Raw genomic sequence first — 27219 nt, forward strand, 5'->3', positions numbered from 1 at the left:
CGGTGCCCACAGTGGAAGCCACTTGTGGTGTGCCTGGTGCAGCTGCAGCCTTGCAGGGAGCCAGCACCTGTGCCAGCACTGAGAGCTACCTGCCTTGTCACAGTCAGCATACCTGGCTGTGTGCAGTGGCCAGACCCCACACTCGCTCCCTCATGTACCCCTTACTGCTCTGTGCCTGGCTTGCCCTTGGCAGGCATGGGACCCGGGCTGGATCCTCTGACATTACCACATATGTGGAGAGTCTGAATGAAGGTAAATTCTATATTGAAGAAAGCCAAACTGAGAGGGAAGCCAAATCCTGTTTGTTTTATCTCAGTCTCTGGATCTAGCCATGCCTGGGCTTTTCAGTTACATGAATCGAACAATAATAATACTTTTTATTAATAAATTGTTAATTCTTGATTATTATTTTCCTCATTTATTATATCATCAGTAATTCTTAATAACAAGAATTTATAACAAGAACATGTTTAGTTCTTAAACCTGTTTCAATTTATTTGTGATTACTAAAGAAGCCTAAGACAATGGTATGTAAAATCATCAAATCTAGGACTCAGAATTTCAGATCTTTTGTGACCTTAACCCAGTGTTCTTTGCAAACTTAACAGAATGGCTAAGACTGGGCCATTATATCAAATAGCGCTGTCTCCTTATCTAGAAGTATAAGTGAGTTGTAAGAACCAGTGCAATTGTGTTGTTCTAGCTACATGCGTGCTTGACACTCTTCCAATTATAGATGACAAATTAATTACCAAATAAGCAAATCAGATAATCACAACTACCAGGAGTTTTTATCATGAGAAATCTCCTGCTGAGATGGTAAAATTATTAGGCAAATAATTACAAGGCTAGAACTAGCATCAGAAAGGACTCAACTTACCCATCAGTTTTCTAGACAATATATGTATATTTTGAAGGCATGAAGAATTATATAGTATAATATTCTCTTTTTTTTTAAGTCAACAAATATTTATTAAACACCTGCAGTTACTGGAAGGAGGCCATGATGCTGGACACACTGTCAAAGTCTATCTTCTCCACAAGGTTCTTGGGCTTAATGTTCTCTTCCTGGCTACAGATGAAGATCTGCCCTGACTCATCAGCACTCCAGGTGTATTTTCTCATCCACACCTTCAGTTGCCTGTCGGACAGATACCCAGGCATCTCGGCCAACAGTCTGCGGTCAATGTGCTGGTGAACCCATGACAGGGCAGATAAGCATTCAGACAGAGTCTTCAAAGCCAGTTATACCTTCCAAGAGGTCCATGTTTTCATCCAAGGCTTGCCAGAAGGCCTGAAAGAGGCTGGTCTCCAGGTCCTTGAGGTACAAAATGCATCGGATGGCCACTCTTCTTGATGTGCCTGGCCAATCATGCACTTGCACAGCGTGAAGTTGGTATGTGGCAGGTTGGTGAGGGCCTTCAGCTGGATCTGGGCAGTGATCGTGGTCTGAAAAAATGCTGGGTTGGACTGGTACAGCTTCAGGACAGCTGGGTTGGCTTCCAGATCATAGGCATTCTCTTTGACCTGCATCTCCACATAGCACTCCAGGGTGGCCAGCTTCTCAGGATTGTTCCTGTTGATACCCTTGAGCAGCTTGCCCACACTGGCTCTCATCTGCTCAGATATCAACATGACTGCTGTCACTTCCCACAGCGAGGGCTGGAAGTGAACACTGGACTGGCACGGTGTCCTCAAATACAGCATTCTTATCACTTACTCATTTTAAGGGAGTTTGTATAAAATGCATTTTTGTTCAAAAACAAAAAGGGTTCTATTGTCATACTTGTTTTTTATAAGCTCCTATTTTATATTATATCTTGGTATATCTGAGTAAGAGTGCTTTTTTAAATCAGGTCTTCATTGGTAAATCCTTTCTGTATGATAGTACAGTGTATACTCTATTTTCAAACCCAGAAAAATGCATGTCCTTTTTTTTTATATCAGTACTTTGGATATGTGATAGACATCTTTGTGTTTTGGTGTTTCAAAATTTTTAAGGCTATGAACAGGAATCGTATTTACCATCATCAATGATTGTGTTATCTTAATTAAATCATTATACTATAAAAACACTCCAAATAGATTTGCTTATTCTAGCCTTTAGATGTGATTCAAAAATAAAAAGGAAGTTCTTGGGAGGCCACTAGTGGCCTTTTCATGCACCTAAGTTATTTCCCTGGTGGCATAAAGAGCATCAGGGGACTAAAGGAAGACGCTGCTCCTAAGTTCTGGCCCTGAAGATAATTTGCATCTGGGTCTTTTTGTGAATTGAGTTTGAGGTACTGGGGTTGATGACTTCTAGGCCTAACCATCACTCTACAGAGACCACATCTTTGAGAACATTACTTTCTGTGCCTAAGAATGTTTTAAAGTTCAACTACTCTCTGTAGCACTATGTTTCTTGGAGATGAACTATGGAACACCTGAATTCAAATCACAAGGAATGCTTCTTAAAAATGTAGATTTCTAGGACCCACCTAGTGCAGTGAATCAGAAACTATGGGAATGGGACCAAATTAGTACGTCTAAAATAAGTACTCACAGTTGATTCTTACCCACATTAAAGTTTGCGAAGTATTGCTGTAGGCTACATCAACTTTGAGCTACATGTAGGTGAGAGTCTGGGAAACAAGCTCTAATACAAAGTCTATGGATTAAATTGTCATTCAGCTTCCTAAATATTTGATTTTATATAACATCTGGATGAGAGTTAAAAGATGCATGGTAATTTTGAAAAATAATATGCAGATTTAATAAACTAAAGAAGAAAGCTTAGAACAAAAGATTTTATGCAAATGAGAATTCAGGGCCAACTCAGTGAGTGACAAGCTATTCTTTTAACTCTCCCAAATCATATTCTCTAGGTACTTTAATAGAAGAAAAAATGAAAGCACAGCTGTTTCCCTTTGCTTTTTTAATAAGTCAATTATGCCCATTTTAATTATCCAATTTAACACATCCAACAATTAAGGCATTCAGATTTTGGTGCTAACAGTCATATTAAAACAACTCAGATCCTGTCCTCCCCCTCCAAACATCTGTAAACTATAATTTATGTGATAATATAGCTACCCACTTATTGTAATTGGCAAGATAGAATAGCCATTCTTGAAGACAATGGTTTTTCAACTGTGGTCGCACATTAGAAACACCTGAACAAATTTAAAAACATGAACTATACCTGTATTCCATTGTCAGACAACTAAATAAAGATCGCTGGAAAGAGCGAGTGCCCAAAAAGATTTTCTTAAATTCTCCAGGTGATTCTACTGTGGCTAGGCCTAGGATTCACTCCTCTGGGGCATTTCTCAGGCAGTGCCTTCTCTGACTCGATAAATGAAGTTCAGCCAAGAATAATCAGTGGAAAGATTGCCTGAAGTCAATGTTCATTACTTTCCAGGCTACTATCTTCAATTAACCCAGGTTGGCAGAATAAAAGTGGAGTGCTAGGACAGGATTGTAATGCCCTAGCAGACTTACTGTTTCCAAATTTCCCTTCTGTACTCTCATGTACTTTACTATTAGTCAATTATATCTGTATTATTCCAACTACTACTATGATGCCTGAAAAACAGGCTGGCATTTTTGAAAAAGAATTCTAGATTCCTGTCATTTTAAAGTGGAAACTTATCTGGTTCTTACTAACTTGCATTGATGAATTATGAAAAAGATGTTTTAAAACTAATCTGCAGTCACTGTAAAAGATGAATATATTCCTATGAATGCATGGGAATTTTATTTTATTTTAGTGAAAGGACCTCACTCTGCAGCCTAGGCTGCTGTAGAGTGGATTGATCATAGCCCACTGCAGCCTTGAATTTCTAGGCTCAAACGATCATCTGCTTGGCCTCCCAAAGTCTTGCGAGTATAGGCTTGAGCCACTGTACCTGGCCTGAAATTATTTTTTAAAAGGAAAACTATTATTAGTGATCCCTACTGATGGATCATTTGTATATGTAATTTGAGATACAGGTTTCCTCTGTGACCACCTTTTTTTAAAGTATTTATCCTTTGATTGATATGTAGGCAAAAATCCTCTTTGGATTTTAGAAGAGCCTGACTTTACAAATGTATGTAAACTCAGGCTGATTTTTAATTTATATTGGCTACCTAACAAAGTATCTTCTAAATTTTGTACAATACACACATTTATTTTGGTGGAAGACATTGAGTAAGTTTCTCTAATCTTTGTGGGTTTGTGTAATTATTATAAAAGTTGCATGTAAAATACTTGCAAATTTTTGCAAATATGCAAAAACTGGAAAATACACTCTGACAGCTAATGCTCTGAAAACACTTTATTACACAAATTACATTCAGATTCTGAAAATAGTGTTCTAACAGTGTAGCCATCTAAAAATAAGACATCCCAGAAACACACCAACTGAAGAAGAAAATTTAAAAGAGAATTTAAATAGAGACTTTTTTATTTCCCTCATTGCAATATAATGTTAGTGATTTTAAAAAAATAGGAGATTTAGCAGCTTTGTCGTCATGTAGCACAAAGTTTCTCTTTACTGCCACAGGCTGAGAATGCTGAACAGGAAAGGCACCAAAGAAAGACACTGGCAATGAAAGTGCTATTGGGAAAATACTGTGTTCAAGCAAAGAATGGGGTTATTTACATCCATCAAAAAGTCTCAAAGTGTAAATGGGCAAATCTTCCATAGTTAGATTAGTACTATGATGGAAAAAGAGGACTGTTTCTCTAGTCTATGTTCATATAAAGACAATGGCATTGTTATGAACTTTTAGGAAACTCCTCAACTAGAAACAGAAGCCAACTTAACCAAAAATGAAGTAAATAAAGTGTGTACAGTCCCACATAGACTAGTACAGTTTACAATTAAATACACAGAACTTTAAACGTGCTAAAGGGAAAGGAATCTGACATTCTGGGTAAATCTCACTTAATCTAAATCAAAGCTTGGTTTTCAGGAGGAAGAAGGTGCGGGTGCAGGCAGAGGTGCTGAATACTCCTCTTCTGATTCACTTCCGTCATCCTCCTCTTTCTCTTGGTCACTGCCCTCGGTGCTAAGCCGGTCAAACCCTTTTCGACTGTAACCCTTACGGCTTGCAAAGAAATTTCCAAGGTTTAAGCCTCCACTTCCCTTTCCTGAAAAAAACCAAACAATAACAAATTGGGTTAAGTTTGCAGCAGTGATTCTGTTTCCTTGTAAATTCTTAAATGGTAAACAAAGTCAGAAGGTGGGGATGGGAAAGGGGAGATTATTTTATTTATTTTAAAAAATAGAAAAACAGACAAAGAGACCTATCCTTCAGAGCCATATAGATGCTACTATTAAAAGAAAGAAGAAAAACAAAAGCTCCCGAGTATTATGTATTTCTGCGGGAATATTTCATATTTCACCTCCTGCTTTTCTCCAGCTCTCTGTCCAGAACTAGCCTCCCTGGAGCAGCTCCTCAGTTCAGTGACTTTAAGAAAAGGTCATCTTTACTATGACAAACATTGACATGCCAACAGGAGTGACAGAAAATTTGCTGAAGACAAATGAAGCCAGGTAAAAGGCAGGGAAAGAGAAGTAGATAATGCAGAATGGGAAAAATAAAACTGGGAAATCTGCTGCCAGACCCATGCACTTCAGTTTAGTTTACGGTGTACATTCTGTATTTACTCTGGGAGATGCTAAGCTGTATACAAGGTGCTTTATCTTCAGAGACAAAATATGAAATATCTCCTTGCTTTTTAAAAGACATGTGCTTGTTGACTTTGAACCAAACATAAAGGGTTCTAAAAGGTCATGGCATACCTCTAAATCTTCCCAGTACTCTTCCTGAACTTGTCTCGAGTTTGTGTTCAGAATCTGCTAAGAAAAGATGGCACATTTCAAAATGAGTCCCAGTCATCTTCCTCAACCCATGCACTCAACTTCCAACTTAAATTCAGGAACTTGTGAATGATAAAGCAAGACCTGGCTCTTGTCTGTATGCAATTCTAATTTTTAAGAAAGGCGGTATATTTTCGAGACATACATAAAGGGCCCAAGCTGGGTTTGACTCTGCCTGTGTCTCTTACTGGCTGTGTGATCTTGATAAATTACTTCTCTGAGCTTCAGTTTTCTCCTCTGAGAAAAGAAAGATCAAGGAGAATCCCTGTCTGTAAGGCTGAGATCAGACATTGCATGTGACACATTTAGAACAGTACCTGTAGATACACAGTAAATGCTCAATAAATCATAGCTTTTTTTTTAATCAGGAAAGAATTGTTACCAATAATTTGTAAAATTTTTCAATCTTTGGTTATTATAATTTAGGAATAATTGCCTTCAGCGTTACTATTTCTACTGACAGTATATGTCTTGCTTGAGAAAGCTTTGGATCCATGTATGTCATTTCTTCTTTATGTAAGACATAAGTGAAGGGAAAGGACATGACACGTTGAGTATTCTCCAAGCATAGTAGGTGACCTACATGTTCCCAATAGGACTGCCTATCTCCATAAAGGATAGACTCTCTTTCCTTATGGGGAGGCAGAACTCCTAATGGGTTTCATTATTTCCCTCGTTGTGTCTCTCCCTGTACTCTTTCCCAGGCTTCATCACTCCCTAAAGGGCTATGGTCAGGAAAATTAGGCCTGGGGTTGTCCTGTTAGGTCTTTAACCAGGACTGAAGGCAGCATCACGGAAAAAGATAGCGGCAGATTAGATGAAAGGGAGAAGACAGTGATGTAGAAAGAAATAGGCAAGAAGGGAAGAAGAATCTGGTAAGACTGTTAGAAAGCCAACAAATTAGATTGTAAGTTCTGCAAGGATATTCCTTAGTTTTGTATCCCCCTGTGCCTAGCACAGTGTCTGATATGGAGTCAATACATAATAAGGAATGATGAATAAATGGAAGGTCCTTTATTAGGGTTTTTAATAACCTTAAACTGGATAAGATCTATCAAGGACAAATTTGGAAAAAAAGTGAGAAGCCGATCTACTACTACTGCTACATATGAAACTGCAATTTTTCTAAGTAAAACCTGATCAAGTAATGGCAATTTTCTAGGGTTTGACCTGGGTTTCTGCCTTCCTAACACATTCCCGTAGTCAGCATCATGTAACAATGCTGTGTCACATGTGCTTAACAGCAAACAGGAGAGACCAAACCTTCCTTATTCCCTAACCTCTGCTTCTGCCAGATTGGGTTGGTTACCACCATTCCTGCCACCTGCCCCTAGGCCCCACTGTTCCTACTACGCTGTGTATTTATCACTGCACTTACCACCCTCTACTATAATTTTTTTGTTTCATGTCTCTTTCATATGTTATCTATTTTGTGAGCTCAGTTGATTTATTTATTCATTCTTTCAACAACAATTTATTAAACCACTAGTATCAGGAACTATTATTTGTGCTGGGGACATATCAGTACTCAAGATATGGATTCTTTCTCATTTGAAGCATGTATATATCACCATGAAGACAATTACTATGTTTATTTCTCTTTGCCCCTACTTATGACAGTTCCAGATCTGTAACGTGGACTCAACAGAAGTCCTTTTTGGGAAGAGTTAACTCTATTTTTGCAGAGATTTATTGATGGCAGATGGAAAGCAAAAGAAAGTCCAAGAAAAATTCCCTTTTACAACATATTAAGTTGAATTTTCTGTTTTCTGTTTCCATGCCTTTTTCTGTGTCAGGGCTTTGCCAAGGGTGCTGAATCCCTGCCATGGCTGCCTTGACCTGAAATAGGATCAGATGCTGTTTCTTGATCAAATGCTCCCCGTCTCCCTGGTCCATGGATTTCTTCCCACACACAACTACTGACTTGCTCTAGGACTTGGGGACCCAGCCAAGGGATTGCTACTGAGAGGTGAGAAGCATGATTTGGGTTATTTGTTTATTTATTTAGATGTCCTAAAATAAACTCAGCTCTTGGATCCTGTATTGTGATAATTATTTCATAAAATACTAACTCTGGTATTAGACTCTGCCTTGTTCAGTTATGGAAGGCTGATGGTCTAAATTATGACTATTCAAAAACTATCAAATGGTTTGTTATAGAAATAATTAATTTTCCTTGAAAATGAGGTTTAAGACAAGTGTTTTTTATAACTTCTTATGCCTTTTATTACATTACCAATGATTATTCATCATAACCATTGGTGGTATTAATTGAGTACTTCCTAGGTTCCAGGTATCCTGATAAATGCTTATGTACATTATTTCATCTAATATTTGTACAACCTTGTAAGGTAACTATTTTATCCTCACTTTTTTTATGAGAAAACTGGTCTGGAGAGATTAAGTAACTTGCCCATGGTCATGTAGCTAGGAGCTAGAGCCAGCCTAATGGGAGAAAAACACAACCCGAAAAACTGACCCAGGTACTTTGAGGACTGGGCCTCTTCCTAACAGCAGATATCTCCTCCTCTGGTCATTCAGCTAATTTATAGTGACTCTACTACCTACAATTTCATATGGAGACATTAATTGGGCTTAAGCCAGTTGCTCAAAGGTAGCATTAAAGGTTATATTTTAATCTAAATATCCAAATTTCAGAGTCTCCAGATACTATTTTTTACTGTGATATTAACTAGGGGCAATATTCGGAACACAGACAATAATGCCAAAAATGGTAGAGAGCATTAAACACAAAAAACAAAGACAGTGAAAAAAATCCCAAGCAAACTCCTGAGGATAATTAGGCCAAACACTCTTTCAAAGGCAGGTTCCAAGTTCACGGGGCTCATTTTACTTGCCTCCAAAGGCCCTTGATTTTTTCCACCGAATAAATATGGCAATGGTCAGCAGGACAACCACCGGAATAACCAGAAGGGTTGTAATGAGAACAACAGGCACTCCCGAGCCTGGCTCTTTGATCAGTTTCTGTTTCTCTTGCATCTTCTGTAATTCTGAGGAGGTGGGTTTGTTCTCCATTTTGGTTTCAACAACTGCCTCGGCTTCTTCAGGGAAAGAAGAGTTCACAATATTCAACTGACTCAAAGATTTCAAACCCCCCTTACCCACCCCTACCCATTCAAATCAATAACTGTTCACAAAGAACTTGTTGACTCCAGTGTACATGGGGTTCATGTTTTAATACCTGAATCTACCAAGCTGGCAGCAGGCACTGTGATTAGTTATTTCCACTGAATCGTTTTTCACCTTCAAATTAGTTTTCTTTTATTCAACCTTTAATACCCTCTTTAGCTATAATTCCACAGAATATATATCCTTTTGTAGTTTTCCAAAGGTAAAATTAACAAGGCAGTACTGTGTAAGGGAAAGAATTGGTGTGCATACTGAAATCAAACAAACCTGGGTACAAATCCCAATTCTCCTATATACTAGCCGTATAACTTTGGGCAAGTTACTTAAATTATCTGGGCCATAGTAACTTCATCTATAAAATTTTAATAATAGGACCTCCTTCATAAAACTGTTGGGTGTAAATGTCTGTCATAAAAAATGCATATAATAAGTGTTTGCTTCCTTGTATCTTTAGTTTAAAAATATTTTTCATGTTCAATTAATTTTTGATACTTCAAATGTATGCTGCACACATTAATGCTAGGATTACAAAAGAAAAAAGGAACTATGTCCTTTTCAGGCTCTTTTATATTGTTTTCAGCAAAATGTGAGTACAGACAGATGAACTGTATATCTTTTTGTTACTGATGAAAATAACTAACAACTATTATAATAACTAAAATTATTCTGTAACATTGGCAGGCACTGGGTAGGTATCAAGCCTAAAGTACTGTTTGAGAAATTGATACAATGAAACTATATATATAGTTATATATATATATATAAAAGCTGCTGCAGTGATCTTAATAACTAATGACGTGAAAATGAGGTTGAGCTTTGAGACATCCTTGCCCTACTCTAGTGTACAAAGGCTGGTAAGAACTTGCCCATACTAAAAGTTAGAACCACATTTGCAGGAAGACTCACAGGTCATACTTTTCTGAAATTTCAATTTCTTGGTATGCCCTTCTGCCCTACAACACAGAATACATTGTAAAGCCTCAAGAAGATTTTGACAAAATGGTAGGGATAACACAATCAGGAAAATCTTTGGTTAATGTTTAGTAGGTATAGACTCAGCTTAGTAGCTTGCTGGACACTCCTCTGAATAAATGTTTCTCAAATTATTTAAGACACTGTCAACATAATTTATAATACAAACAGATGGTAGGTTCCAACTTTTCTCTTCAACATTCTGAGCCAGCGTCTTTTACAGTCTCAATGACATCTATTGAGTACTTACACCATCATCAGGCATCGTTTTCCTTTAATCATCACACCAAGCCTATGAGTAGGCACAATTATTATCACCACCATTTTGTAGATGACCTCATAGTCCTTTCCTTCCCTGTACTATGGCTAAAGGGACATTATCCTTTGTTTTCTTTTGTCCACTCAAGTGACTCTTGAAACTTGAAAGGGAGGGAAGGAAAGGAGCTGGTTCATAGACCTAGAAATGGTTCAAATATAACTTTTCTATGTCTAGTTTCTGAGGGGAATACAAGTGTGATTTCTATTCTTTCTGACCACTGATTGTTTTGTCTTTTTTTGTTTACTATAGGAAAGATATACAAAATTGCTCTATATTTAAGCTTATTCTATATTTAAATAAGACAGTTGCAATAAATAGATCATGGGAGTAAAAAACATAGGCCAAAGATGTAGGTTGGCATTTAAGAACTTGTTCCTTTTGGAAGAAGGAGTTGTTCCTGTTTTAAGTGGGTATTACCAGAGTAGTTAGTGCCTGTCATTTAGTAAGTTTATATGCACCTAATGTACGATGGGTATACTAGGTCATATCTAGTTTCATGGATAAGGCAGAACCAGAATTGGGCAACATTAAATGAAAGGAACTGTGGATGATACAGGTGAAAGACTAAAAGAATCAGTTTAGCATTCATAGAAAGTAATGAGAATGAGGCAATGAACGTGCTAAGATATAATACATACACAGCACTTTAGAAATTCTTGATTTTCACATCACTTCTGATATTTTGAGTGTTATCTACTAAAAATACTTAAACATTCCAACTTTTGGAACTGGCTGAAATATATTTAAGATTTAAAAGATGCTCTGTATTTTTAAAAAGGAGGCTAAAAATTTAAAATGTTCCATTCTGAAGAAAATAAACAATATTGCTACTCTTCACAAGAGCATTTATATGTAGGGTAAAATGCCTAAAACAATAGTTATAACTTAAGAGTCTAAGAATTCCACTGAAAGCATGAAGAATAATCCAAATTCTGCCACTTTCACTCTTTATCCTAAATTCTTTTATTAAAAATCCCAATAATTTGGAGCATCCATGATGAATGAAGAGAGAAGCAGCTCTAAGATTAGCCAGAACACTTGGTTTCTGGAAAATAGGAGGCACCTAGAATGACCATTCTTTTGTCATATAAAGTGCCAGGTGTATTCTGGGTAGAATAAACATGCCTTAAAATTGTATAAGAGTGCAAGCCCTTGTAGCATCTCTATAGATATTTGGAAATAAACAAATTTTCTAAAATCTGATGTATGACAGTTTTTCTTCTTCTTTAAAGCAATGCATTTAGAAAGGGAGGCTAGCTGCATTCCTTTGTGAGTGCACATATATACATATGTGCAAATCTGTCTCCCCCTAACAGAAGAGAAGTCTAGAGACCACTTGGAATTGGAATAACTGGGACAGGAAGGGAAGGGCATTCTTAATACAGCAATTGTATCCCAGTTCATCACAGACAGAACTGAAGGCCTGAAGGCAAATGGCATACTAGGAAGTAACTGGTTAGAGGACATGAAAAGTGCATATAGTACCAATGAGATCATTCTTTTTTTCTTAAATGTAATGTGCTTCCTTACAATGTGTTGATTACCATAAGGCCTAAAAAGCTAACTGCACTAAAGAGGTTTTTTGATTTTTTAAAAGTTTTATTGAAAGTGATTTAAGGCCATTATCATCTTATATTGGGGGGGGGGGTGCCTGGGGGTGAGGGCTATGCTTTGGTGAGATATTGGTATGCCTGTTTTATCTCTAGTAACTTTATTAGAAAGTTTAAATCCTTTTCATTAGTTTTTTATCATCTCAAATTATCTTATCCTTATAACTTCCTTAGAACACTGGTTCTGAAACCTTTTTAATAGTAATTAGTTATATGACTATTCATAGTAGGGATAAGTGTTATCAAAGGCAACTCAAATTTGGGGATTTAAAATTAACATGTAACTACAACGCTATCAAGTCTGAAACTGTGTTTTCCCTTCTCTTTTATAAAGGGTTGTTTGAATTAAGCTTCAAGATATTGATAAAAAAATAAGATCTAGAAATCCAGCATGATTTACATTCCCTTTGTAATAAGAATATAATCTTAAAAAAAGGTTTAATAAGAGTCACATGGGTTCAAAGAAGAAGAGACAACTTCATTTGAGTTTGGGTAACTGAAAACTGGACTGTCAAGGCAAGACATTTCAGTAAAATTTACTGTTTGAACTGCTGGGTTTGACCACAAAGTCAGAAGGTTTCTGACCAATTGGACTCAGTGGTGTGCACATGGGAGAGAGGAAATGGCCTATATGACAGCATTATTCATCCTTCATTGACCGGCTAAGGTGAGGTCAGTATGGCTAAGCTGTTCTCAGCAGGCCAACCAGTACCACCTAGAATTTTTTGGTGAGATCTATTTAAACAGAAATGATCTGAGACTATTTTAAAATTCTAGAGGTTTCAGAGTAAACTATAACCATTCCCAACTTGCAGTTCTTGGAAGAATTTATAGTGAATGAACTGGTGGTATCAGTCTCTCCTCAGCAGTATAGCAATAGTGGTTAAGAGTGCAGACTTTGGTACCAAACAGATTTTGGTTTAAAGCTTGATTCTAATATTTACTGTCTAATATTTACAGTAATTCTGATCCTCAATTTCCTCATATGTAAAATGGGGATAATAGCAGTTATTACAAGGTTGGCATAAGGATTAAATGTAATAATTTCTGTATAGCCCATTGTTTCTGCTCTGTAAGTGATAGCTACTATTAACAGTATGATCTTTCCCAACATTTTTATTCCAGGACAAACAGAACTTGCCAACAATTCTATATATAGCAAAGACATAAAACTAGGGGGACAGGAACCTTCCTTAGTATATGAGTGTGATATGAATGCCACTTCATAGTGTCACTTGGGTAGGATCTCTACAAATGCCAAACAATTGCCATTTGTTTTATAATATTATATTATCCCTTGAGCTGGCTATAGTTTCTTATCTGTCTACATAAAATCCTTAAACTCCCCCTTGCTGTTGCTGCTTTTCATTTCTTTTCCAGCTGCTTTGATGAGAAAAGAAAACAAGTAAGCCTAGGGTTGTGTCTGAATGTCTAGGTGAATCATTTGTGAAGCAACTAATAATGGAATCCCCTTGCTACTTAAATATTAGGTAGCATGAGAAACTCATGGCGAGTCCTTAACTGGAAATGACATGTCAAAACCCTGCAGATGTTAGAATGTACAAACATAAACTGATCCTAGGAAAGAGACAAAATAAGTTGACAGGGACTCCATATGAACCCAGTGGTTGCTTACCAATAGCTAAATCCCATTTCCCTAGTCTTGATATTATATACCAGTGATATGCTTATTTGTATATGTGTATATGTATGTAACTTTCCCCCTCTCTCCTTATAAGGCTATAAGGTCAGGCGCAGTCTCATTTCCCTTAGACCTGCAATAGTGCTTTACACCCAAAAGGCCCTCAGTAAATCGTGGAGCTGAATAAGATAGAAGCTAAAGAAACAGCTAATCTTTCCATACTATTATAGCACTGACCCACCAAAGATATTTGTCATTCCTTTATATTAATAGAGCATATTAGGAAAAGGTTTTTCCAATATGCCAAATAGTATTTTTCTACCTGCTTGGGGTTAATGTACTCCCCAAAGTGACTGACTTCTTTTCTTCTCTGAATATCTCTGGCTCACTAGTTATAGATTTCTTGTATCCTCAATCACTTTCCATCACTTGAAATCAGTAATCTGAACTCATTATGACTGCTCCATTTATCAAAAAAGAGAAGTGGCAACATACAGGTTTAAAGGCTCAGTACATAGCAGAAGTCATTGATAATTTACCAGATTATATTTTTAGCCTGGTAATTTTTTAAGTTGCAGTCAAGGGCCATAAAAGAATTCAACACAGCTAGACTTTGGTTTTATAGTAATAAGAGGAATCCGACCTACCTTTGATTTCCTGGACCTCAATGCCAGCCTTTTTAACTGATCGATGTTCCACTTCTGTAACAGCACAGCAAGGAGAGAAAAAAGTCAGAATCTCCAAAAAGAACATTTGAAAATTTAACTTTGATATTAATTTTACTCAGTAGAAAATATTTCCTTAATTCATCAAATGCATTATTATATTAGAAAAGAGTTCAATGCAAAGCACTAATTAAGTGGTCTATGAATCCTGGATAAAATCTCCTAGGGAAAGCTAAAATATTTCTAAGGACTTCATATTTAGAATGAGCTTTTTCTTGTAGAGTTCATAATATTGTATTATTTCTGAAAGACCAAGCAGTTCTGCTTTCATGTGGACAATATCTTAGACTGATTACTAGTTCTGCCATGTTGGGTTACCAGTCTTCTAGTTGATGTTAATGGATTTCACCAGTTAACTACAAGGATGCAAATAAATAAGACACCGATTTAATCCTGAGTGGCAGTCTTACTGTTCCAGATGTACTATTTTCCAGATTTATTGCACTCTGCTCTATGCAGAGGGCTTCTCTATTTTGAAGCTGAATGCCATATTGCTGTGCTTTTCCACCAGGAGATGTACCAAAGTCACTTGGGAGAACTTTCTAAAATACACATAATATTCCTCTTCTTTCTGTATATCTTGAGTGGGGACTGGCCATGTGTATTGTAACAGTCCCTGCTGCAGGTAAATCAGACATGCATCTTCAGAGTTTCAAACCACCAGGGTGGTATAAAGCAGGGGTCCCCAAACCCCGGGCCGTGGCCTGTTAGGAACTGGAACGCATAGCAGGAGGTGAGTGGCAGGTGAGTATAACCACCTGCGCTCTGCCTCCTGTCAGATCAGTGGTGGCATTAGATTCTCATAGGAACCTGAACCCTTTGGTGAACTGTGCATGCAAGGGATCTAGGTTGCATGATCCTTGTGGAATAGTTTTATCCTGAAACCATTCCCTCTGCCCATGGTCTGTGGAAAAACTGTCTTCCATGAAACTGGTCCCTTAATGCCAAAAAGGCTGGGGATCATGGCTGGGCCTCAGACTGAAATCTTAATGAGTTCAGGAATCACATTCCTATCCATAAAATTAAGATATTGGCTAGATTTTCTTCTGAATTCCTCTCCATCTTTAAAAGTATTTGTGCATTTGTTTTTGTTCTGAAAATCCTCAGTTTAGTCATGCAGTTAGGGGTTCTCCATCTATCTTTGCCTTCTTGTCTGACCACGCCTTCTGGATCCTCTTTGACAATTCAGGTGGTGAGACAGCCACATTTGCAAGGGAAATGTGAAGCTACTGCTGGAGTGGCATAGTCCATGGGCATCTCTGCTCACTCAATCCTAACTTGGTTCTTCTTACACAACTGCAAACATTACTCAAAGGATAGTTCTGACTACAAAAGTTACCAAATTAATTGATATCCAAACCCTGTATGGTATCTGATTTATGTGTTTGGACTCCTGGTTTTACTTTCCATTGCTGTAATTTGTTTTCCTGCCTTTTTATAATTTATGTTTTTACTTTTATAATTAACATTTTTCTTCATAGTTTACATATCTTGTTTTTGTCCTTTATCTAAAACTACCTGTTGCAGCTCCTGATACCTCAAATTTATCATCCCCAATTATTTTCCTTACTCTCACCTTCTCCTATTTGGGCCCTGCCATGTTTTAAAAGTATTTCTGGACATTGAAGTTTATATCCTATCAAGCATTTGGTACACTTCAATTTAAAAAATTTATTTGTTTTAGCATGATATTAGGGGTAAAAAGTTAGTCTACTTTTTAGGGATTAAAAATGACGTCCAAATTGCAATTAGAAAACTCTAAAACTAGTTAGCGGGATCCTGATGCAGCAAATCTATACTTAGACAAAACATTTTGAGTTACATGAAAATATAGCAATTCAGTTATTTGGGAAAGCTGAAGTCCAAGCAGAAAATTTGAATTGCTTCCTCTTTGGGATAATATATCTCATACAGATGCTGGTATCTCTAGATGCTCCTTATGGAAAGAAGTCAACTCCTCTGCTTTGCCAAAGCCCCCTCCCTCCTTCTGGAACTAAGCTGGAATTAATGTTGACTTTTAATGTAACAGACAGTACTTCAGGCATCAAGAATTTCCTGTGGAAACAAGGGGATAAGTGCCAGCAAAAAAAAAAATCATGTTTCTTTCCACTTAATGGACACCAAATAGGTCTTTTAACAACTGCTTTATACCTTGATTCCTACTCTCATCAGTAAAAAGGAAATGCAAATGTTTTTGTTTCATATGCTTTTAAGCAACCAAACTGAGGGAAAATGTGAACAATAATACTACGAAAACCATACTCTCAGTCAAAGTGAACTTCCACACAGTGCTGGTATGAGCATCTCCAATGTACACGGTCCCATCTTCAGATGCAACAATATCATGAGGCATATCAAAGTGCTGCCAAAAGAAGAAGCCACACATTAAAGTGGTGAGCCTTTACTTGAATCCTTCATGAAAAGGCAGAAAAACAAAGCAAAGTCAACAACAAAACATACTGCTCAAACCAAAGCAAAATATTTCCTATTGAAGCAACTCAAGGCTGAAGGGAGTCATTCATTCATTCATGCTTTGGGTACTGACTCTTCCAGACATAATTCTAAACATTGAGAAATGCTAAGGAACCCCCACCACTGACTTTCAAGTATTTTAAGTGTTAAAATTTACAGGTAGATTATTTTTTACAATACTGTTTACTTGGTGTTACATTATGTCTAGTTATTTATATTGATTTTTGCCTTCAAGTTTCATCTACCTTTTAATAACTATCAAATTTACTTTTTAAAATTTGTACAAGTAAAAAAGTCTAGGTATTAATTTTTATTATTCCCATCAAGCTATCATGTGCTACCTTAAAAACTATTTGTATGTTATCGATAAGAAAAATCATTTCAGAGATTTGGGACATTTAATTTTTTGAAATATATACTAAGAGATATGTAGCAATGTGGGGTTTTATACTCTTGAAGTCTTATGTTTGTGATGTTTTCAGTCAGCAAAGGAAACAAATTGAGTGTTACCTCCAAGTATTTCCTGGGCTTTTGTCCCTACTTCAGATGTTCTGCATTTTAATATATCTTTCTCTATTTCAAATCATTGTCATCTCCATTATGAGGACACAAGAGACAGGGGAGATCCTTTTGTGACTTTCTTTTAGGGGTCACCAAACTAGTTCTTGGAAGAGAAGGCTTAAAATGTTGTGCTGCTGACATTTCCATCTGTCTCTGGAAGCCTCCAAAAGTGTCCTGGATCTGGCAGTTGGCAGGATATAGATAACATCTGTCACCTTTGAGGCCAGAAGTCCTTCCTGGATACACAGTTATCAAAAATATAACTACTGAGTACCCAGACTGTGGGCTTATCAGCCAACATCTGCCTACCTGATGTGCTGAGTTCAAAGGGAACTAATGAGACAAAACTACTGTTCCTAGCTCAGTTTAGGTGGAACAGAAGAATACATGCTCTGGAGATACTATTGTACTTTAGAAATCATCAAGTTTATCACACTGAAAAGAAAAATGAGATAGCTGTGCCAAGGAGTCTCATTTTTTTCATACTTTCAAATAAGCTGTGACAAATGTGTAGAGAAAAACAGAGAGTCAGAAATCAAAATGCTGCCTTGCTGAAATACTGCAGGCTTGTCATTAAATGTTCATCTTTTTTGGGAGGTTCAGTTAATGGATGGCAAAAGACTACCAAATGATAGGCCACTCCTGTTCTATACTGTAATATATTCTTAGAAGTTTCTTTGTAAAACATATGGTTGTAGAATACTTCATATTTTCTGATAGAAAAAATATAATGATGGGGAAATAAAGGTGAGGAAGGAATGTGTAAACTATTCGCTGGCTAAGAACTTTGCTTTACATAAATCACAATATGTCATAAACTCAAGGCAACAACAATAATAAACCTTTATTAGTGGCTCTCAAATAAGAGAGTCACTAATCTGTATTTCTAGCAGAACCTTGGTCCCACTGATCCACGGAGCCAAAGTTTCTGCTAGAAATACAGTACTTTGGGGCCACTACAGGAACTCAGGGAGGGGCTTAGTAGATGCAATCAGAAGAACTCAGTTGTAATCTTTTCAATGAACTGTTCTACTGCTTTGTGTCATTTGAAACAAAATTATGTTGTTAAATTTTAAGACCAAGCTTTAGTATTTTTAGAGCTACACAGATTTAAAGATCTTCTAATCTAGCCTTTGCAGACTCTTCTTTTAAAGTACCCCCAGCAAAATAAAATTGACATGAGAAAAGCATGATAGTATCTTCACCAGGCATCTGGTGACAAAGCCTGGAGCAAACTGCCTTCAAAATCTTGTATTTGATTTTAAAAACTCATAAGGAAAGTTGTGTTCTATTCCATAGCATAACAATGTTTACTTTAACATAGTAAGTTTAAATCTACTTAATATTAAGTAAAACAGTTCTTCTAAGTTGCACAATGTTCATGTTGTGGCTTAATATAGCCCTTGGCATACTAATGTGTACTTCAGGAACGAAAAAGTTAAGAACATTTCAAAGTCAGAAAGACCTAGGTTTGAGATCCACGTATGCTACTCCACGTAGTCTGAACAAGTAATTTAACTTAGGTGAACTTTTCAGCTCAAGTACTGTCATTTTAATCATCACTGTGAAGGTTGGAAAAACAACATAAATCTGGGGTCACTTTTTTTTTATCTTTTGATATGGAAGGCTGGGGATCATTCTCTTCCTTTTCCCTATGAGCTGCTACACAGAAGATGACAAAAAATGCCTGTCTGAACAGTGTGTATAAAAGCAGATATTGAGGGACCACAAGCCTTTCCTTTGATTACAGGGGGAATGACTTGGGGATTGACAATGTGTATTTTTCTCTCACAGCTTTTTGATAACATCTGATAGAACCATTTTCTCTATTGTCCTACTGTCTAAGCTTCCCTGCACAGACATAAAAACAGAGTCCCTACATTCAGATGGAAACATCTCTAAAGAATGTAATAAACATCTCTAAAGAATGTAATAGAGAACTGAAACGTAAGAGGAGATAAGGAGTGGATATGCACAAACAGAAGCACAACCTCCTTATGTAAAACTTGACCTTTGATGTGAAGAGGGATCTCTTTTTACACAGGAGTCAACAGACCATATTATTTCCTTCACTCGAAATTAATCTTTGTGATAATAATCTAATTAAATGAAAATTCTGAGAGATTTATAAACTGATTTCAGTTTACTGTGTCAACACAGAATATATTTCTATGTTTTGGTGTAATATCAAGTCTTATTTACTGAAAGGAAAAGTAAACTTCATCTTGGAGTGAGACTGTCTTTTCAAGTTTGCTGAATTGACCCACATATTGTGACTCATTCTTTGCCTAACATCTGATGAAGGCACAATGCTTTGGAAATTTTAATTGAGAACTCTTCAGATTTTTATGAGGTTAAGGCTCATGTAGCCTCTTGCTTAGCACTTAGTTTTGATTTCTAGATGCATATTTAAATTAAAAGTTAATATCCTGGTTGACACAGTACATTATCATTAAAAGAACAAGCAAGGCAAACACTCCACTAATACAAAGCAAAGAACTGAGAGAAAGTTAAGCATCTCGCGTCCTTTACCAACAGACATGAGGAAGTTAGCTCAAAGGGGCACAGTAATGAAGACTGGATAATCAATAAGGATCTGAAAAACTAGAAATAAAATATTATCAGTGTAATGAATTTCTTTCTGCAGGGCTGCTATGCTTTGAGATTTCATTGCCTGTTGCTTTTCTGGTGAAATATTTCTAGAAAAATTTTATTTGTTTATATAAATAGAAACCTAAAGAAAGGAATTTATACTGGAATCTTTAGTTTAGATTCCTTTTGGTTATATTCAGATCCTGTTACTAAGGCTAAAAGCTCCAGTGAAGAAAAGGCTGTGTCTCTTTCACCCTTACACCCTTATTCACCTTTGTACCCTTAGTACCTAGCGTAATGCCTGACACAGAGTAAGTATTTAATGCATATCTCTGAAATAAAATTTGATAAACACCAGACTAGCTGTCAGTATTCTAACAGACAAATTTCTATGAATAAAACACTGAAGCATTTTACTTTCACCACTGTTACTCAACATAGTACTGGAAGTCTTAGCTAGAGCAATCAGACAAGAAAAAGAAATAAAGGACATCAAATTGGAAAGGAAGGAGTCAAATTATCCTTGTTTGCAGATGATATGATATTTGGAAAACCCTAAAGACTCCACCAAAAAAACTATTAGAAGTGATAAATTCAGTAAAGTTGCAGGATACAAAATCAACATAAAAAATCAGCAGCATTTTTATATGCCAATGTGAACAATCTGAAAAAGAAATATAAAATGTAATCCTATTTACAATGGCCAAAAATAAAATTAAATACCTAGGAACTAACCAAAGAAGTGAAAGATCTCTACAATGAAAACCATAAAATGCTGATGAAAAAAACTGAAGAGGACACACACAAGAAGGGAAGATATTCCATGTTCATGGATTGGAAGAATCAATATTGTTAAAATGTCCATATACCCAAAGCAATCTGCAGATTCAATGCAATCACTATCCAAATATCAATATTCTTCACAGTAATGAAAAAAATTCTAAAATTTATATGAAATCACAAAAGACCCAGAATAGCCAAAGCTAACCTGAGCAAAAAGAACAAAACTGGAGGAGTCATATTACCTGACTTCAAATTATACTACAGAGCTATGTAACCAAAGCAGCATGGTACTGCCATAAAAACAGACACATAGACCAATGGAATCACATAGAGAACCCAGAAAAAAAATCCACCCACCTACAGTGAACTCATTTTTGACAAAGTTTCCAAGAACATACATTGCGGAAAGAACAGTCTCTTCAATAAATGGTGCTGAGAAAACTGGATATCCACATGCAGAAGAATGATACTTGATCACTGTCTCTCACTTTATACAAAAATCAAGTCAAAATGGATTAAAGAGTTAAATCTAAGACCTCAAACTGTGTGTAATTACCACAAGAAAACATTGGGGAAACACTCCAGGACATTTGTCTGGGCAAATTTTTTTTTGAGTAATACCCTACAAGCACAGGCAACCAACGCAAAAATAGACAAATGGGATCACATCAAGTTAAAAAGTGTCTGCACAGCAAAGGAAACAATCAACCATGTGAAGAGACAACCCACAGAATGAGAAAAAAAATTTGCAAACTACCCATCTAACAAGGGATTAATAACCACAATATATAAGGAGCTCAAACAACTCTATAGTAAAAAAATCTAATAATCCAATTTAAAAAATGGGCAAAATATTTGAATAGACATTTTTCAAAAGAAGACATACAAATGGCAAACAGACATATGGAAAAGCACTCAACATCACTGATCATCAGAGAAATGCAAATCGAAACTATAATGAGATATCATCTAACTCCAGTTAAAATGACTTTCATCTAAAAGTCAGGCAATAACAAATGCTGATGAGGATGTGGAGAAAAGGGAACCGCTGTATACTGTTGGTGGGAATGTAAATTAGTAAAACTATATCGAACAGTTTGGAGGTTCCTCAAAAAACTAAAAGTAGAGCTATCATATAAGCCAGCAATCCCATTGCTGGTTATATGCCCAAAGAAAGGAAATCAGTATATCAAAGAGCTATCTGCATTCCCACATTTGTTGCAGCACTGTTCACAATAGCCAAGATTTGGAAGCAACCTAAGTGTCTGTCAACAGATAAATGGACAAAGAAAATGTGGTACATATACACAATGGAGTGTTATTCAGCCACAAAAAGAATAAGACTCTGTCATTTGCAATAACATGGATGGAACTGGAGAACATTATAAATGAAATAAGCCAGGCACAGAAAGACAAACATCACATGTTCTCAATTATTTGTGGGATCTAAAAAAACAATCGAACTCATAGATATATAGAACAGAAGGATGGTTACCAGAGCCCGGAAGGGTGCTGGGCAGTGTGTGTGTGTGAGAGTGTGTGTGTGTGTGTGTGTGTGTGTGTGTGGCGGGGGGTTAGGTGGGGATGGTTAATCAGAATGATTTTTTAAAATCAGAATGAATAAGACCTAGTATTTGATAGCACAACAGTAGGACTATATTCAATAATAATTTAATTGTACCTGTTAAAATAACTGAAAGAATATAATTGGATTGTTGTAACACAAAGGATAAATGCTTGAGGGAATGGATACCCAATTTTCTATGATGTGATTATTACACATTGCATATCTGTGCTAAAATATCTCATGTACCCCATAAATATAAACATGTACTGTGTAACCACAAAAATTAAACATTAAAATTTAATTAAAAATAAAATATAATATTGAGGCATTTTAAAGTTTTTTAAATTAGCAAATCTCGTATCTTAGAAATAATATAACATTATAAGTGTCAGGATATAAACTTGGTTCAGTAGCTGATGATAGTTGCATTTTGATCCAATTAAAACCAATGAATCTTTACATGTTTTGAAGAATAACACTTATTTGAAGCATTTTAGCAGACTGAATTTTCTAAATTTGATATACTCCAAGCACATTCATACAGTGTAGAGAACATTCTGATCACTCTGGCAATCATACTGCAGAGAAAGTACACTGAGAAGACAGAAGGGCCATGGGCACACTGAACACAGTTGCTGTGTTTATAAAAAGCATGTTAGAATAAACAGTGGGAAAACACTTTTGAAGCCAAAAGTAGCTTTTAGTTTCTTAACTAAACCAAATCTTTAGAACTTGAATAAATTCCAGGAAGTGCTATTTTCAAGTCTTGTTGCTTAGTACCGTCATAGCAATAAAGAAAGCAAACAAGATTTCTGTTGGGTCTAAGAGAACTATAAGAGTACACTTAACGTGATGTTTTCTCTACTTGGATGGAACCAGAAAGAGACTGATTTATTTTTTGTATTCTAACTATAGTGAATTTAAAAACCTGCCATCATATGCAGGTGCAGTTCTACTAAGAAGCTTAGAACTGCACACATGCTAATTTGCATCTGAAGAAACTGATCTAGGAATAGACAAGGACATTTATTCTAAATAAAATAAAAAATAAAAAATAAAATAGAACACTCCCATCAACTTTGCTAAGAAAGTTACCACATCTTCTTAAAAGTTTTTCTAAAACTATTCAAGTGCAGATTGAATGCCAAGATTTATATTTTAGTTTTCTTCTCAAGAAAATTGAAACCTAGACAATATATATAAATACCTTGCGCACTGGCTTGAAGATGTCTATAATTTCCCCACTGGAAAAGTTCATCACAAATCCTTGTACAGGTTCTTGGTCCCCAAAATGAGACTTCCCATTCACTGCGAAGAGCAAGCCTGCAACAGCAAATCCAGTCAACCTTTCTTTAAAATATGGGCAAGAATGGACTTCTAATATATCCACATGTAGTAGGCAAACAATAAATTTAGGGTCAAGCTGGTCCCTACAATTGGCAACAAAAGTAGAATATAAAATAGTGTCTCCTCCTGAGTAACCAGATCAGTGGCAAACAAGTTAGTGGACTAACTTCCTTGTAATAGGAAAATCGGGAACTGAAATGTGTGTTCCACTTGGAAAGTCAGTAGAAATCAGGAATACATAGATATTGATATATAGATATAATATGCATATATAGCTATTACAGGCATCCTAAATAGGAATTGGGGAAAGTCAGGTTATTTAGGCCAATAATTTTGGAGTCTCAGATCTTTTAAAAAATAAGTAATATTTGCCATAGCTACAAGGAAAATCCAAGAGAAAAACAAAGAAAATAACTGAAGTTATAGTCTATACAGAACAATCTGATTTTAAACAACTGGAATTTGAAAACATGAGATGTATATTTCAGATTATCAAATACATATTTTTCCTTAATTAAAAAGGCCATATTTTTAATTTTCACACCATGAATATACTTTGTAGTAAAATTATATTTCCTAACACAATACTATTTATTCAGAACAATGAAAATGGTGGTGTTTACATTAAATAAATAATTCAGATGATTGAACCACTACATTTTCAAAGAATTAAAACATAATAAAGTATACACAATGCTAAACCACCATTTAAGATATTTTCATTATTCTTGAAGGATTATAGTTTTTTCTAGGATGTGCTATAAAAAAACTATAAACATCAATTACTATTGTGCAAAATTATAAAGAAAATTATCTTTTGCTTAGATTCTGTTCTTAACCAGATTCCTTCTCAACTGATAATTTTCTTCTTATATTTAATTTATTTTTGTTTATTATGAACTTGATCACCCTCTTTATTAAGTAAATGGTCCTGACAAATTTTTCTTTAAATGTGCGGTAAACCAACCTAAGGAATCACAGTTGTGAGAACCTCTTATTACTTTTTCTTTATTCCTTGAGGAAGCCAAATTTGCTCTCTATCCAATCACCTGAGTCCCTTGATTTTATGTCCTAAATAAGTTGGGGGGCTGCTTGGTCCAGACAGTAGCCACATGTAACTTAAAAGAAACATAAATATTGCAGTAATACCTATAAATAGTCAATGCGACTTTGATACAGGTATAAATATTTTTATTAAAATATATTGTGCCCTTTAATTGTGAATTTTTCAAAAATTCCTCCTGTTATTGATCTCATTTCACTCCATTGTGAAAAGAGTATATTTTCAATGTTTTCACCATGAAAACATGGTGAGTATGTGAGGTGATGGGTTTGCTAATTAGCCTTACTTAGTCATTCCACATTGTAAACATACATCAAAATATCACATTGTACTCTACAAATATATACAATTATGTCAATTACAATTTTAAAAATATTGTAATAATTGTATGTAAATTTCAGAAATTAAATATATTTTCAGTAGTTCATTATTTAAAGAAAATATGGTAAGTTGTTTTGTAATATGTTATATGTATTTTATTTTATTAGTCTGACTTATTTTTCAGATTTTCTTAAAGTCAAGAAAATCTGTTATGAAAATGAGAAAAAAGTTCAAGATTTTATTGATTATTTATCGTCGTATTTAGGCATAAGCCACACTTATTTTTACGTATTTTATCTTTTAAAAAAATTGGTCACTACTATTTTTAAAAATGTGAAACGAGTATTTTGAATACTGATTTTATCACATATATACCATCTGTTGATGTGTGAAGACAAATGTTAATTATTTAGTACTGGAGCAGATGATCATAATTAAGAGAAAATGAAAATCAATGTTTGGGAGCATTTTTAACCCCTTACAAACAGGTGTTAAATCCTTTGAGTTCTTCATTGTTTCTGTACAATGAATAGTGGTACTTTAATCAAAACTGAGTTAGAACACACTAACAGTTTTAAGATACTTTTAAGATGTGAAATATAATGTATCTTCAACCTCCAACAAGAAAGGAAATTTGTAAAAAGAGCACATTAAGATAAAACAATTTTTAAGGATAGAGTACAGTAGGACAGAAGACAACAAACATATTAAGATGAAATACCTGGTATATATGAAATTGCAAATACATTTCTTCCAAATGATGAATGCTTAATCTCTCTCACAAATTCTTTGGTGTCAGTTTTAAAACACTGGATCCGACCATTTTCCCGGTCTGCCACACATAATTGGCCCAAATGAGGTACAAGTGCCAAGCTGTGAGGAACGGTGAACTGGCCTGGCAGAGGACTGCTCCCTGAAGACTCTGCAGAACAAAGAAAAGCCTTAGATACACAACTTAAAAAATCACCCAAAGTTGGACTCTCTAGTATGTTTCTAAATTCATGATAGTAAACCATTAAATGCCTGGAGCCAGGGGAAAGATAAGGTAAAGCAGTTTATAAGTTTATTTTATAATGTCTTTTACCCACAAATGCATTACAGATTTTCTCCCTATTTGGACAGTTTTTTGGTGGATGCATTATTTTCCTTGTAAGACGTGTGTGTGTGTGTGTGTGTGTGTGTGTGTGTGTGTGTGTGTCAAGCTAACTGGATGCACACAATGACCCAGGTTACAATGACCCTGTAGGGGACAATTACGGCTTAAAGAATGTGAGTGGTGGCCAGTATTGAGTTCCCAGTGATGCCGGCTAAGAATTACAATTGGAAATTAAGAGTCTTATTGGGTACCTTCTCCCCACTGTGTGATGAACTCTCCACTTGGTGAGAACTGCACAATCCTGCTGTTGCAGTAACCATCTGATACATAAATGGCTCCAGTGCCTGGATCCACAGCCACATCAGTGGGTTGACAGAAGTGATTCTGGTCACTGCCTGGTTGCATGCTCCTTCCCAAGATTAATATAGGGTCTTCTTTATTGTTTGGATCCAGTTTGAACACCTTTTTAAAAAGGAACAAAAGCCTTACCTACTTTTCATGGTTATTAGTGATTTACGCCCACGTGACTAAGACCACTTTCACAAGCAATTGGAGTAGAAGCTCCCAGGGACTTATTTAAAAGAAGATATTAATACATTTTACAACTGAATGGGATCCTAGAAATCATCTGGTCTGGTTCCTTCATTTGATAATAAAGCCTATGAAGATTAAGTGATTTGCTCAAGATCACCTGGTTAATTAGTGATGAATGGAGACTAGTACATGGATACCCAGTTCCGTCCACCCTGATGTTTCCTTTTTGTCTTTCCTTAGCTAATACTACAGTGCACTCCAGATAATACATGAGCAATAAATGTTTACTGAGATGATGTTTTCCAAGTTATTTGCCACCTATTCATAAAAAGCATATTACACTTGATATAACTTCTTTTAAAAATAACACAAATTTGACTTTTTATATATAAATATACATTTACTAGAGGCCTAGCCTCAATTTATAGAAGATTAAGGCAGTTTAAGAAAATAACAAAAACATAAGTGAAAAAATAGAAATAAGACTTAGGGCCAGGCACGATGGCCACATCTGTAATTACAGCACTTTGCAAGGCTGAGGTGGGTGGATTGCATGAGTCCAGGAATTCAAGACCAGCCTGGGCAACATGGCAAAATCCCATCTCTACAAAAA

General features: G+C 35.8%; 1 protein-coding gene and 1 pseudogene across 19 annotated transcripts in view; both read right to left on the reverse strand.

Moving 5' to 3' along the window:
- Window positions 1–948: 948 nt before the first annotated feature.
- On the reverse strand, window positions 949–4048 carry LOC103244286 (eukaryotic translation initiation factor 3 subunit K pseudogene; annotated as a pseudogene).
- A 235-nt stretch (window positions 4049–4283) lies between these two features.
- Window positions 4284–27219, reverse strand: part of PAM (peptidylglycine alpha-amidating monooxygenase) — a 282912-nt gene continuing 259976 nt past the window's right edge. For 4 of the 19 annotated variants that reach the window (XM_073010790.1, XM_073010786.1, XM_037985245.2 and 1 more), the window contains 7 exons: window positions 26324–26534; window positions 25698–25898; window positions 23453–23568; window positions 16533–16632; window positions 14193–14246; window positions 8711–8914; window positions 4284–5119 (listed from right to left, as the gene is read on the reverse strand). In XM_073010790.1, coding sequence (XP_072866891.1) covers window positions 4938–5119; window positions 8711–8914; window positions 14193–14246; window positions 16533–16632; window positions 23453–23568; window positions 25698–25898; window positions 26324–26534 — 1068 coding nt within the window. In that variant the 3' untranslated portion in view covers window positions 4284–4937. Of the gene's footprint in view, window positions 5120–5774; window positions 5832–8710; window positions 8915–14192; window positions 14247–16532; window positions 16633–23452; window positions 23569–25697; window positions 25899–26323; window positions 26535–27219 lie in introns of all 19 variants that reach the window. The other 15 variants (XM_008014050.3, XM_073010789.1, XM_037985175.2 and 12 more) reach the window with 7 other exon arrangements.

This window comes from Chlorocebus sabaeus, chromosome 23 (assembly GCF_047675955.1).
Source record: "Chlorocebus sabaeus isolate Y175 chromosome 23, mChlSab1.0.hap1, whole genome shotgun sequence".
In the NCBI taxonomy this organism is placed as follows: Eukaryota; Metazoa; Chordata; class Mammalia; order Primates; family Cercopithecidae; genus Chlorocebus; species Chlorocebus sabaeus.